The sequence below is a fragment of the Monodon monoceros genome, unplaced genomic scaffold (genome assembly GCF_005190385.1).
Source record: "Monodon monoceros isolate NGI ecotype Baffin Bay Population unplaced genomic scaffold, NGI_Narwhal_1 Super_Scaffold_18, whole genome shotgun sequence".
Classification (NCBI taxonomy): Eukaryota; Metazoa; Chordata; class Mammalia; order Artiodactyla; family Monodontidae; genus Monodon; species Monodon monoceros.
In genome coordinates this window covers 135,863,839-135,877,282 of record NW_021703774.1, presented here as the reverse complement: position 1 = coordinate 135,877,282, position 13,444 = coordinate 135,863,839, and the positions used below count along the sequence as shown (strand labels likewise).

General features: G+C 53.5%; 1 protein-coding gene across 7 annotated transcripts in view; it reads right to left on the bottom strand.

The window, feature by feature from the left end:
- Nucleotides 1–5,113: 5,113 nt before the first annotated feature.
- LOC114899084 (NADH-cytochrome b5 reductase-like) overlaps nucleotides 5,114–13,444 on the bottom strand; it is a 26,055-nt gene continuing 17,724 nt past the window's right edge. For all 7 annotated transcript variants that reach the window (XM_029229476.1, XM_029229478.1, XM_029229475.1 and 4 more), the window contains one exon: nucleotides 5,114–10,251. In XM_029229476.1, coding sequence (XP_029085309.1) covers nucleotides 10,048–10,251 — 204 coding nt within the window. In that variant the 3' untranslated portion in view covers nucleotides 5,114–10,047. The remainder of the gene's footprint in view (nucleotides 10,252–13,444) is intronic.

Sequence of the window (13,444 nt, the reverse complement as noted above, 5' to 3'; positions counted from 1 at the left end):
GGCGCTGCTGGGCAGAGTCCCGTCACCATGTAGTCAGCACCAGCACCTGCACCCGTTGTTCATGATCTCCAGCCTCGTCTAGGGTCTCAGCTCCGCCCCCCAGCCTTTCCATGTTTCCCCAGGTGACTCTCTCTGTGACTCTCCACAGACACCATCCCAGGCGGTCACCAGTCTCCCCGAGACAGTGCATCCCCATCTCTCCTGCAGATGACCCCCTCCCTTCCCGTGGAGGGAAAAAGGCAAACAGTAAAGCAGGAGCCCCTTCACCTTATAGACCTCACCTTGTGCTCATACATCCCTCCCCGCAGCCTCTGGGGAAGGTGTTCCCCCCTCCTGTCCGAGGCCAATCCCTCCAACCTGTGCCGGGAGCCCAGCCCTCCCACTGCTTTGGGCACCTAGCTCTCCAGCAGCTCTCGCCTCCCCCATATCCTTAGAGCCTCTCCTGCCCAGCTGGCGTTCTCCATCCACAGTTAAGCGCATGCAGGTCTCCCCACCGTGGCTGGGGATACAAACCCTTTCCGTGAGCCTGTGTTTCCCTCCAGCTCTCACCCTACCCAGCTGCTGGCTTTCACTGCCAGGCTTCTTGAGAGCAGTGTCTACACTTATCTCTTCCATTTCTCCCCTCCTCTCCCTCTTCCAAGGTTTGCTGGGCTGCACTCTCCCGCTGCAGTCAAACTATGTGTCCTGGTCACCAACAATTTCTGGTCACTAGGTCCCATCAGTGTTCCCCCTTTCTCCTAAATAAACCATGTGCTTTCAAATCCTGTCTCAAGGTCTGCTTTTGGGAGAGCCCAAACTGGGATGCACGCCCACTCCTAGAACATCACTGGCAAGAGGAGGTTAGCATGATTCATCCCCAAAGACCAGGCATTTCACTTCCACAGTGCTCCAGAATTTGGGTTAGCAAGAGCAAGGATGGCCGTTGGGCTGGCAACCACCATAGCGCCCCTCGGGTCCCCCACAGCTCCCAGCTGAACTTATCGCCGCCCCTCCCCCAAACTTGCTTCTCCCTCGGGTTTCCTATTCAAGGTGGCGGCACAACCAACCCACCAAGCCAGAAACGACGCAGGAGCTGCCTCGACTTCCCCTCATCCCCATATTGGCAGTCACACTTGAGTCTGGTCACCACTCTAGGCTCTGACACAACTTCTGAAACCATCACTACCTGCTCCCCATCTCACCGGCCTGCGTGTCTCCGCTCTTGCCTGTTCCTTGCCCACCCCACCTACTCTCTACTCTGATCTTTCTAAAATGCTAATCTGACCATGTCAGCCCTCTGCTCAGGATAAAATCCAGAGTTCTCTGCTTGGCATTCATGCCTCTTCAGGACACCCCCCGCCCTCCCACACATGGAGCACATCTCAGACTTTGTCCCCATCCTGAGCGTCACATCCCAGCTACCTGCATCTCTCTCACTTCTCCTACACACCGTGCCCTGAGCCTGGATTGCCTTTCTTTCTGCTCTATCTTCCCTTGACAGACTCTTACTCATCCTTCAAAACATTGTCACCTCCTCCAGGGAGTCATCCTGACCCCACCCCAAGCTGGGAGTATGCCCCTCCCTGGGTGCACCCCTAGCACAGAGAGGACAACCCGTGCTCTGGCCGCCTGGTTTTTCTGTGAATACCCTCCATCTACTTGGGTTTTCATCCCACCGCCCAGCACAAACTTCACCCAGAGCACATCCTTTCGTCGTCTCCGTCCCACTGCACGTCCTCCCCCAGCACATGCTAAGTGCTCAGCAGCCATTCATAGATTGAACTGGTCAAGGACACACAGCTAGGAAGTGTCCTTGTCTATTTGAGCCCATGTTCCTCTATGTCCAAAGCGTATGCTTTTAACCCCGCCCAGTGGAGTGGCGGGGTGGTCTGGTGTTGTGGTTAAGCCCGGAGCCCCTAGAACCCGGACCATATGGGTTCAGATCACAACTCTGGCAGTTACCAGCTGTGTGACCTTGGACAAGTCACTTTGCTTCTACAGACATCTTTTCCTTGCCTGTGACATTTCTGCCAGGTGTTGTGAGGGTAGGTGGGTGGGGACCTCTGGCATGGGAGGAGTGCCAGCACACAGTAAGCTGGGAATGCGTGTCTTCCCCTATCCTGTGTTCCAACTGCGTGAATGCCAAAAGCTGCACAGAGGACTTCCCTGGTGGCACAGTGGTTAAGGGTCCACCTGCCAATGCAGGGGACACGGGTTAGAGCCCTGGTCCAGGAAGATCCCACATGCCGTGGAGCAACTAAGCCCCTGTGCCATAACTACTGAGCCCGCGTGCCACAACTACTGAAACCCGCATGCCTAGAGCCCATGCTCCGCAACAAGAGAAGCCATCACAACGAGAAGCACACGCACTGCAATGAAGAGTAGCCCCCGCTTGCCGTAACTAGAGAAAGCCCATGCGCTGCAGTGAAGACCCAATGCAGCCAAAAATAAATAAATAAATAAGAAAAATATTTAAAAAAACAAAACAAAAAAACAAAGGCTGCAAAGAGGCTGCACAGACCCGAGGTCTCGCACATGTCTTTCTAACCCATCTCTCCTTGAAGTCACCTCTGGGTGGGGCCTCCCCTGCCTGGCTGCCCCTCCCTCCAATCAGCAGCCTGGCCTCAACTGCTCTCCCAGTCCCCAGGGGAGGTGGTGGAGAAGGAACAAAGGCTGCCCGCTGCCACCCCGCCAGGGTCACTGGGGAGTGCCTGTGTCATCCACGGGACCGTCACCCTGGGCAGTCGGGGGCCTTCCAGTGTCTTGCTGTGCAGACTCCCACGGCTGAGCCCTGAGGACCCACCTCAAACTTCCAGGGGGTGTCTTGGTGTAGAGAGGACCCTCCTTTCTGCAGCACCCTAGAGCTACTGGACACAGAGCTGTCCCTGAAAGGGCATTGTGAGTATGTCCGGGGGTGGTGTGCCGCCATGCTGCGTCTGTCACTGTGCATATTTGTCTGTCTCTGGGTGCACCTGTGTCGCCATCTGGATACGCTGTTTTCTTGGGCTCATGAGCCCACGTTAGTGTCTATGCGTGGGGCACCATGTACGTTGATCTCTTTGTAGGTGACTGTCCATTGCTGAGTGTGAATATGCCCTTTTGTGACTATAGCCACCCATACCTGTTCCTTTGCACACATCTCTGATGCCCCTTCAACACTCACTGGCCAGATGTGCTGGATGGGATGGTGGGTGGGGACGGGGCAGGCTACAGTGCCTGCCCTCATGCAACACCACTTTCTCCACCAGCTGTTCTACCCTGTGAGCATCCGTTTCTTTGCCTATAAAACAGGGAAGCTACTGCTCTCAAAATGGTGAGAATTAAGTGAGATAAATTAGTGGACACTGTTGATGTGCCACCTCTGTCACCCTGGCCCGGCTGGAGGAACACGCACCGGGGGCTTCCTGCGTCTCCCTGCCTGGGGGCTTCTCTGGCTGCCAGGCTGAGCCCACACCTGGGAGGCCACAAGAGCAGGGAGTTGGAACAAGCCTCAGCCCCAGAGAGACAATGGATGTTGGTGGATAAACACCCCAGCTCCCTCGTCCCTGGGTGGGGTAGTTCTGAGTCTTCTGCGGTCAGTGGCAGGACCCTGGCGGATGAGCTCCAGCTGTGCGCAGGAAAGCTGTCCATCAACACACGCTGTGCTGGCCTCCCTCCCCACTCCCTCACCGTGCTTCCCTGGATCCCCTCCCACGTAAACTTCTTGCATCCACATCACCGCTCAGAGTCAGCTTTGCGGCACACCCAGCCTGAAACAGATGACTCAGACCTGGCGCTCAGGAGAGCTTCAGCAGGTGCTACTTACCTCCATGCTCACTTTTCCGGAATTGGACGTCTTCGAGAACACAGTCGCGACTCCAGCTGAACCGCCACCTGCCCATCAGCATCATCCAGGAGCAGGTGCGGGCCAGAGGCCTGGGGAGGCAGGGAGCGGGAGGGGAGTCGGGGCCGTGGGCGCTAGGGCACCTACCACAGGCTGAGCCCCTTGGAAGCACAGGACTACAGAGTTGTACAATTACGTTCTTGTGTCCCAGGTTCTACATTCCATTGTCCACCCCACTGCTCAGACTCAGGGCTCTATGTCCAGCATACAGGCTTCAAGCCCCAATTCTGTGTGCCTTGTTGCAAAGACTCCCCACCATCACCCCCCTCCTCCCCTCCCTCCATGTCCTCTTGTGGGCGGCCAGGCCGGAGGTGAAGTTCCTCTGGGTCCGGGCGCAGGAGTTGATACAGGCTCACCTGCCCAACAAGCTGGCCGGTGTGGCCTACCATCCGGTCCTGTGTGCCCACCTGTGCTGAGATCCAGGACCTGGTCAAGACTGTCACCCCGCCCTGCTACAGGCTGGTGTGCTCTGTCAGCATCGGGAGCAAGGGACAGGACGGCGTGGTGGTCTCCAGCGGGTGCCTGTGGGACCCACATGCAGACAGCTTTGCCATCTCCCACTACGTGAACCCCACGCTCTTCAGCATGGCACTGGTGCATGCCATCTACTTGGAGTGAGCCCTGTGGGATGAAGGGTCTGGGACCTTCATGGGGCCCTGTACTAGAGCCTGGCAGGGAAAACTCAGCCCCGGTCCCATCAGTCAGTGACCTGGGAAAGCAGCACCCACCCAGGCAAGGCCAGCTGCTTCCGCGGCTCCTGGTCAATGAAAAGAAAATGAGTCAGGTGCCTCTACATCTGCCCTCCTCGGGCCACCCAGACCACACACACCACTGAGTTCTTTTGCCTCTGGCTGGAATTATGTCATCCACGTGCGGCTCCTGGCGGGCTGTACAGACCAGAAGCTCTGAGGGGCAGCTATCTATGTCTTTGATTAATAAAAAATGGGAAATAAATTAATAATGACTTAATACATGCAATTTGGGATCAAAATCTTCCAAAGCATGGGGAAAATAATAAAAAAGGGAGTTCTTTTTTTTTAAAATAAATTTATTTGTTTGGCTGCGTTGGGTCTTCGTTGCTGCACGCGGGCTTTCTCTAGTTGCGGCGAGCGGGGGCTGCTCTTCGTTGCGGTGCATGAGCTTCTCATTGCGGTGGCTTCTCTTGTTGTAGAGCACGGGCTCCAGGCACGTGGGCTTCGGTATTTGTGGCTCGCGGGCTCTAGAGCGCAGGCTCAGTAGTTGTGGCGCACGGGCTTAGCTGCTCTGCGGCACGTGGGATCTTCCCGGACCAGGGCTCAAACCCATGTCCCCTGCATTGGCAGGAGGATTCTTAACCCCTGCACCACCAGGGAAGTCCAAAAAAGGGAGTTCTTGACAGTGAAAAGTTTGAGAACAAGTGCTGTCGTCCAGAGACCAGCATGAACCAGGCACTGCTGGGGAGGGCCTCCAGGGAGAGGAGAGGAAGGGGGCTGGTTCTCACACTCGCTCCGGGCCAGGTACTGTGCTTGGGCATCACATACGTTTCCCTCATCCTCACACAGTCCTGGGAGATGGTGGTACCATCTCCACTTTATAGATGAGTAAGTAAACTGAGGCCCAGAGAGGCCAAGTTACTTGCCCTGTATACCTACAGAATCACTAAGAGATTTGAACCTAGGTCTGCCTCACTTAAAAAACGAAAACAAAACACAATAAAACAAAACAAAAAGTCCAAAACTGTGGTGTCTGCAAAGTCACTCTGGTTTGAGTTTACGAGGAAAAGAAGAGGGACAAGCAGAGGGAACAGCATGTAGCTATGGGTGCTGGGCACGGTTTATACCATTGACTGTTGTGACTAATGAGGGCGCACGGTAGGTACTCGCCGTAGTTTCAAATGAAAGACTGAAAAGCTCGGAGGCATAAAAGGGCACAGCCTATCCTGAGGTGGGAGAGAAGGAATGAATGTTTTCAAGTCTCTAGTTTCTGAAGTACTTTGACCAGGAATATTTAACCTTATTTTAACAAATCTCTAATTATGGAACTATTTCAAACACAGAAAAAGATAGAACATTAATAAAGCAGACAACGGTGAACCCATCACCCAGATTTACCAGATGATCATACTTTGCTGTATTCATTTCAAATATTTACATAGTAAAGTGACACAGATAAAAGCCCTCATCCCATCCCATCCCCCTCCCTTCTCTCTGTCAGAGGTCACCACTATCCTTGAAGTTGGTGAATCTCCTTCCTGAGCATTTGGTATTATTTTGTGTTTTTAAACTTTCCAACTATGGCTATCTTACTGTACCTTTCCTTTTACAATTTGGTTTTCACTCAATCATTATGTTTTTAGGATTTAGTCTATGTTGATACATGTAAATCTACTTTACTCACTTTAACTGTTGTATGGTATTCCACTGTGAGTCTACATAGAACAGTGCATTTCTCCATTTTCTTACCGATGAACATATAGGTAGTTTCCATTCTTTGCGGTTTCAAACAGTACAGCAGTGAAAGTCTTTAAACGCGTCTCCTGGTGCACCCTCGTGTCACATACAGCCTTTATAACAATTGCAGCACGTGCCCCTGCGTGACCTTGGAGAATTGTTTAATGTCTCAGAAGCTTAGTTTCCTGATCAGTAAATTGGGGTAATAAAATAGCGTGCATTTTGGTGACGACTGCATGCTTCAATGTAGGTGAAAAGCCTTTTGCAACCTGTAAAGGACTCCATGAAATGTTCGCTGTTTATCATTCAGGTGTTTGACATCCAGGATGTACTGAGCACCCTTCCACGCTGGGGACACAATGAACAGGGACGACCCCTGATGTGCTCACACGCATAAGAGACCGCTTGATGGGTGCAGCAACAGAAGAACGCGCAAGACTCTGCTCAGTAATCCAGCCTGGAGTATAGAGGCAGGCAAGGCTTCCGAGAGGCAATGACACTAAGCTAAGTCCTCTAAAGACAAGGAGGCTTAGGCGAGTGGAAGACGGGAGGGTGGAAGGCTGGCCCAGGCAGAGGGAGCAGCAGATGTGAAGGGACTGAAGGACGCAAGAGAACGTGCTTGGAACATAAGAGTTGAGGGGAGGGGTAGTAAGACAAAATGAGCCTGGAGAGGTAAGCAGAGCCACGATGCTGTACCCTGAGGGCAGCAGGGAGCCACTGAAGGATTTAAGCCAGGGAGTGATAGGCTCAGATCTGCGTGTTAGAAGAAGCAGTCTGAATAAGCTCTGGAGAGCTGCAACACTGGCCTCACACTCAACAACTATCCTACACTTAGGTCTCATGTTAAGTATTGGGTTGGCCACAAAGCTCGTTCCCGGTTTTCCATAACATCTTACGGAAAAACCCGTATGAACTTTTTGGCCAACACAGTGTTATCACTACAATTTAAAAAAATGGGTCTGGCCACAGTGTGAAAGGGGGTGTAGGGGAGAGGCCGGAGGTTGGAGGCTGAGGATGGGAATGCTGCAGGCAAAACGTGGTGAGGGCGGAACCAAGGCAACCATTGATTTTGCCACCAACACCCTGACAGCATCACCAGGAGAGATGGGAGGAATGGGCCAGCTCGCCCTGATTCAAAGAGGTTCATGCTCACACACTCCACCTAGTCCCCTTCTTGGACTCACTTATCATCTTTTGAGGCACAGGACCCAGCCATGAGCTCTCAAGTTTCCGGATGGTATGAGCCCTTTGGCATCTTGGCACCCAGGGTGTGGCTGGGTCTTCACCAATGTCCCATACGGAACCCCACCAGCATCTAGACCGCACAGATCCCACACGGAGTGAGGGGAAGGGGAGGGTGATACATTCTAGGGTAAGAGGGGCTGTTGGTTACCACTGGATAGTAACAGCTAAACATCAAATATCTAAAACGGGAAAAGACAGACATACAAGAGCTGCCCCAGACCCCTCACTCCCTAAGTGGGGACCACCTACCACCCCTAACTATGAGTGAGAGGCCTCTACCCTCAGTGCAGTGGTGCGTCCTGGCCTCCCCTAGGCCAGGCTAGAGCATTGCCATCCATTCTCCTAGCGCTCCATACTTCCCTTTTTAGCACACTCATCCCTTTAGAATTACAACTGTAATTTCTGCCTTCCTTGTTGGACTATAAGCTCCCCAATGGAGCTTCCCAGAACCGTACCCACCTTGTTCATTGTTCTTCCCTCAGTGCCTAAGAGTCTGGCTCCTAAGAGGCCCTCCAGGAGTATTTGTGAGTATAATCAATAGGACGTACTGAGGGAGGAGAAAGGGTGGAGGAAGATGCATAGATTCAGAGGCCCTGAGAAAGAAAGTGCCTTGCTCAAGTCACAGGAGAGGCCGAATGAAATCACAGTTCCTGCTCGGGACCTCTGCCTCTCAGGGAAGGGCCTCCCTACTGATTATGCTATGCTGAAAAGAGGCTTTGCAACAGACCAGCATTTCCTGAAGTAGTCCATGGAATGCTGGTCTCAAAGTGTTCTCTAATTAAATAAGCTTAGGAAACTCTGGGTTAAACAAAATGGAAAACGTTTCTTCACCACTGGACTTTTCAGAGCCTTTAATATGCTCGTGTGCACGTGATTCCTGGTGAAGGTCACATGCAGTATTCCCCACATCTATTTGACCATGGAATTCTGTCTGTGAAACTTGGTTTCAAACCTTTGGCACCATCCCCCAACTGCTTGCCATAATTATTTATTGAACATGGCACAGCACGGAGATTTGTTGCAACTTTTTGGGCAGTGCAGGAAAACCCTGTTTCACAAATGAAAATGACTCCAAGCTCCAAGATATAAATGGGATAAAAACAAAACTGTTCTGGTCGGAAGGGGGCCTGGAGATCCCACCTGGCCATTCCTTCACTGCTGTCATGCCAGGAACTGTAGTGTCCTGCAGAGCCCAGTTTAAAAATCACTGGTACAGAACTCTGAGGACAGAGCTGACATTAGAGACCTGGCTTCTCACACTGGCCTTGCCATGAGCTGTTTTACCTTGGGCAGGTCACGTGGCGTAGCTGGGCCTTGGTTTCCCCATTGATACAATGAGTCTGGTAGATGGGATGCTTTTTGGAGTCCTGAGCTTTAACCTCTGATATGATGAGGGCTGTGATTCTATGACTGCAGAATTCCAACTCTACGATTCTATGGTTCTTTGATTCTGAGATTCCACGGCTTAATATTCCAACTCTGGGACTGCCTGTAGCCAGCCTGAGCTGGTGCAGCATACTGGAGCCCAGGCTACAGAAAGCAGAACTCATGAACTGCGGTGTGCTGTCCAGGATTGCTAAGTTCCCTGCGGAGGGCATGCCCCATGAAGGATGGAGGGGGTGGGGTCTGGAGCGGGGTGGTGCCTCAGAAACAGCAGCAGCTCAGTGGGCAGAGCAGGGAGAAGGACCCAGGTCTCCGGACTCCTGCTCTATCTTTAGATCTCCATAGCAACCATCACCAGGGCGCTGCAGCTGAAGGCATGGCTGAGCTGGCTGCCTGCAGGAGGGAGGGGCATTTGCTTTCACGGCTCTTTTGCTGGGGAAAGGACTCTGGGCTGGGCTCTTGAGCCAGGAAAAGGAGACTGAGAGTGAAGCCTTTTGCAGCACAAAAGACCTGGTGCCAAAATAAAGGTAATCTAGGGCCCCACCTTGTTCTGAGACATGCTCAGGTCGCAGAACCCACGACCTTCGTTGTGTCAGGCTCACGGCACTGGAGGTACATACAGCAAGTGCCTCCTCTAGCCTCCGTTATGGTCATTCCCTAACCCGTGAGCACCTCATCTGAGCCAGCCCTGAGGTCACAAGAGACACACCTCTCCAGGGAAAGCAGGCTTTGGCACAGGCATTACAGGGCAGGGCCCAGTGGGAGCCCCTCTCAAACCCTTGAAGCTGAGGAACCAGGAAAGCCCCTGCTAGTCCTTCTCCTGCCAACTCCTACACAGCCAGGACCTGGCTCCCTCCAGGGAGTCCTCCCTGACTCCCAGCCCGATACTCTCCTCCCCAAGGTTCCTACAGCTCCATCTCCCTCCTCCCAGTAGGATGCCTGCTTGAGGGAGTCAGGAACCGCGTGGGGTGGATGAGAAACGGAGGTGTGCCGAGGTAAAGACATTTGTCCCAGGTCACCTGGAGAGTTAGCAGCAGTCTTCCATTCATGTCTTTGGATTCCAGTCTGTGTCCCTTCCTGCATCCCAGTGCCAGGCCCCTGGCCTGAGCTTTAGAAGGGAGGCCAGGCCTAGAAGAGGAAGTAGGAGTCCTCGGCCAGGCCTGCGCTCAGCAAGTACCCGGCCACGTCCTTGGTAAACTCAGCTGAGCCACAGACCAATGCAAACGGCTTTCTCCGACAGGAGCCGACCAGCTCTTCAATCAGGTCCTGGCCCAGGCGGCCAAAGTGGGTCTTGTCCCGGTAACTCCAGGGAAGCTGCTCTAGGGAGTTCTCCTGGCAGGATGAGAAACAGTGGGGGTGACTACTGGGGGTCCTCAGAGTTCACATGGTCAGCTCCTCTCTGGCCAACAAGGACACTGAGGCAGAGGGGGTGGGAAGCCAACCTTCACCCAACCCCACCACGGGCCAGGCACTTCCTCACACTGGGACTCAAATCACCCTCACAGAAGCCTGTGGGTAGGTAGTTATCCTCCACAACAGCTGACGCACAGGGAGGAGGGATGCCTCTCAGGGCACACAATGACACAGGGGCAGCAGCAGGACCAGAACCTGGGGCCACTGCACCTGTCACTCTGGGGGGAATGTTTTCTCACCATGACTGTGGGTCTCCTAGCATCTTTCCAAGGTTATCCATCACCATCACCCTCGGAGCATAACTTTTGTTCATTTAAGATTTCAATTAGCTTGTTGAGTTAACAAATGTTTACTGAGTGACTCTGTGCCTGGCCCGGTGCTAGGCAATGGGGATACGGCAGCTGCCCTAAACAGACAGGGTTCCTGGCCCCATCTGGCTGTGTGTATCAGAGATCCCGGGCTGCAGTGCCCTAACCAAGAGAAGGGTTTATTTCTCTCACATGAAAAGGCTAGAGGTAGTATTCTGGGGGTGTGCAATGCCCCAGGCTCCTTCTCTTTCTGCCCCTCTAGACTTAGCTTGTGGCTTTCATTCCCAGGGCCACAAAAGAAAATCTCCACTACTTGGAAGAATATCTTTTAAGTAAACATTTTATTGGAGTATAACATATGTATAAAAATCGTAAAGTTTATATAGTTTGGAGAATTTTAACAAAGAGAAGAAATCATGTAACCAGCGTCCAAAACAAAACAGAACCCGCAACAGAACAGGACTATCACCTCTGCAGACCCTATTGAGATGAACTTCTGGTTCCTGGGGCCAAGCAGTGAGACAGGATGGAGAGAGAGGGGTTGGGGTTGGAATCCAAGCTTTGCCACCATTTTCTGGTGAGGAGCCATGACCTCTCTGAGCTACTGAGATGAGCACAGCGGATGGGGAAGCGCTGACAGAGGCTCCATGAACGCAGGCCTCAAATCTCAGGTGCACTCACAGAGCTCATCAGACCCCGAGGGCCTCTGAGGACAGTGCTGTGCTGCTGACAGGGGACACTCTCTGATGCTCTGCATCTTCTTGCGTGCCCTTCGCGCTCTGACCTGCCCAACGGGCCCTCGAGGGCAGGAACGAGTAGGGCCCGTTGGCCTTGCCCCTCCTTCCCAATGCCCGATCCCCCTAGGCCAGTTAGGTTCAGTGCAGCTGACCTTGACTGTGCACCCAGAGATGCATGGGGTCTGGTTGCTGCTCAAGTGGGGAGGGGACCCATAAACAATGATGATGCAGTGGGGTGGGTGCTAGGAAGCAGAGCCTGGGCCGTGACAGCAGAAACATCTACACCAGCCTGGAGGCTCAGGGAAAGTTCCCAGGATGGAATTACACCTTAGCAGAGAGATGCGAGGGATGAGTGGGCGTTAGGTGAAGAAGTGGGAAAAAGTGTGCCTGGCAGGGGGAACCATATGAGCAAAGACCCAGGAGCCAGAAAAGCGCAGAGCACTTGTGACCACAGGCAGACCAGTGACACCAGAACGCAGCATGCAGCCGGAGTGGGTCGGAAGGCGAGACCATGGAGGGCTGGCACATAGCCTTGAGAGCGGTGGGGAGCTAGGGAAGGACAGGAAGCAGGGCAGTGATGTGGTCAGAGCTGCCCTCCCGGCTGCAGGATGAAGGACAAATCATCAAGGAGTGGCTGGAGCAGGGAGATCCTTGATGATGCTGTCGCTATGGCCCAGGCAGCACCCGGAGTGGAGGAAGCATGGACAGGCAGGAGGCACCTCTCGCTCCACCATCCCTCACCTTCCCCAGCTATTGACAGCCAGCCCACTCGCCTGCCCAACCCCAGGGCACTGGCCTCATCAAAGCCCCGGCCCAGGGTAGAAGGTCCCCTATTGCTGGTGAACTTTAACTCTGCCCTCAAGCCTGGGCTCCAATGCCATCTCCTCTGTGAAGCCCTCTCTGCTTGCCTCCAGCACCCTGAACACCCTCCACAGCACCTATCCCTGTGCTGTCTTACACTGACAAGCAATAAGAGCATGGCCTCGCCACCAACTTGCTGTGTTACCTTGGGCAAGGTTCTTAGCCTCTCTGTGTCTCAGGTTCCACATCTATTAAAAGGCCATGATGGCAGTAAAAGCCTCCTAAGATGGTGGTGGGGATTAAATGAGTGAGTACACATGAAGTGCTTAGAACAGTGTTAGGCACAGAGAAAGTGCTCGATGAAGGGGAGCCCTTGTCAGCCATCTCCGTGGCTGTCTCCACATATATAGATGAGCACCTGGAGGGCAGTAAGAGGTCATCTTCATTTTTATTTTTATTTATTAAAAAAAATTTTTTTGGCCGCCCTGTGTGGCATGTGGGATCTTAGTTCCCTGACCAGGCATTGAACCCCCGTCCCCTGCAGTGGAAGCACAGAATCTTAACCACTGGACCGCCAGGGACGTCCCATTTTCGTTTTTAAATCCCTGGCACCTGGCACGTGGTGGGGGAAAGGAAGGCTGGCCAACCGCCAGGCAATTCTGCCAGGTGCCTGCCTTCCTGCCACCTTCCCCGACCAGCTCTTAGGCAGGGCTGAACGTGCTCCCGGCAGGAGTGGCCCTTCCCTCGTCCCTCTCCCCTCGGCTGTACCTTAGCCCTCTGCTTCATCCCTGACCTTGGGCACTGCTGTCGCTGCTAATGTTCACCAAGCACGACCCTCTCGGTGTTCACGCCACAGAACATTCTGCCCCGTGCACAGGCCTGTGGACTCTGGCCCCGGAGACCTCAGGACCTCTGGTTTCCTGATACCCTCCCCCACCCAGCCACAATGTCGAGGATCATGTAAGTCTTTAGGGACACTCTAAAGCTGTCTCAAGAGGAAACTGATGACAAGGGTGCTCCAAAGTACAGGGTAATGAGGCTGACCCTGACCAAGAGAATGGAGGGGAGGCACCAGCAGGGAACCTCAACCCAGGGCGTGCAGGAAAGAGAAATAAAGCTACAGACTAGGCGAAGGCCAGTGAACAAAGATAGCTGAGGGCCTGGCTTGAGGTAAGGCGCAAGACAGACCTCCATGCTGCAGCCCTGTAGGGAGGGCCCAGAGGGGTGGCTTGAATGAATGGAGGGGATGGGGAACCAGAGGGAAGA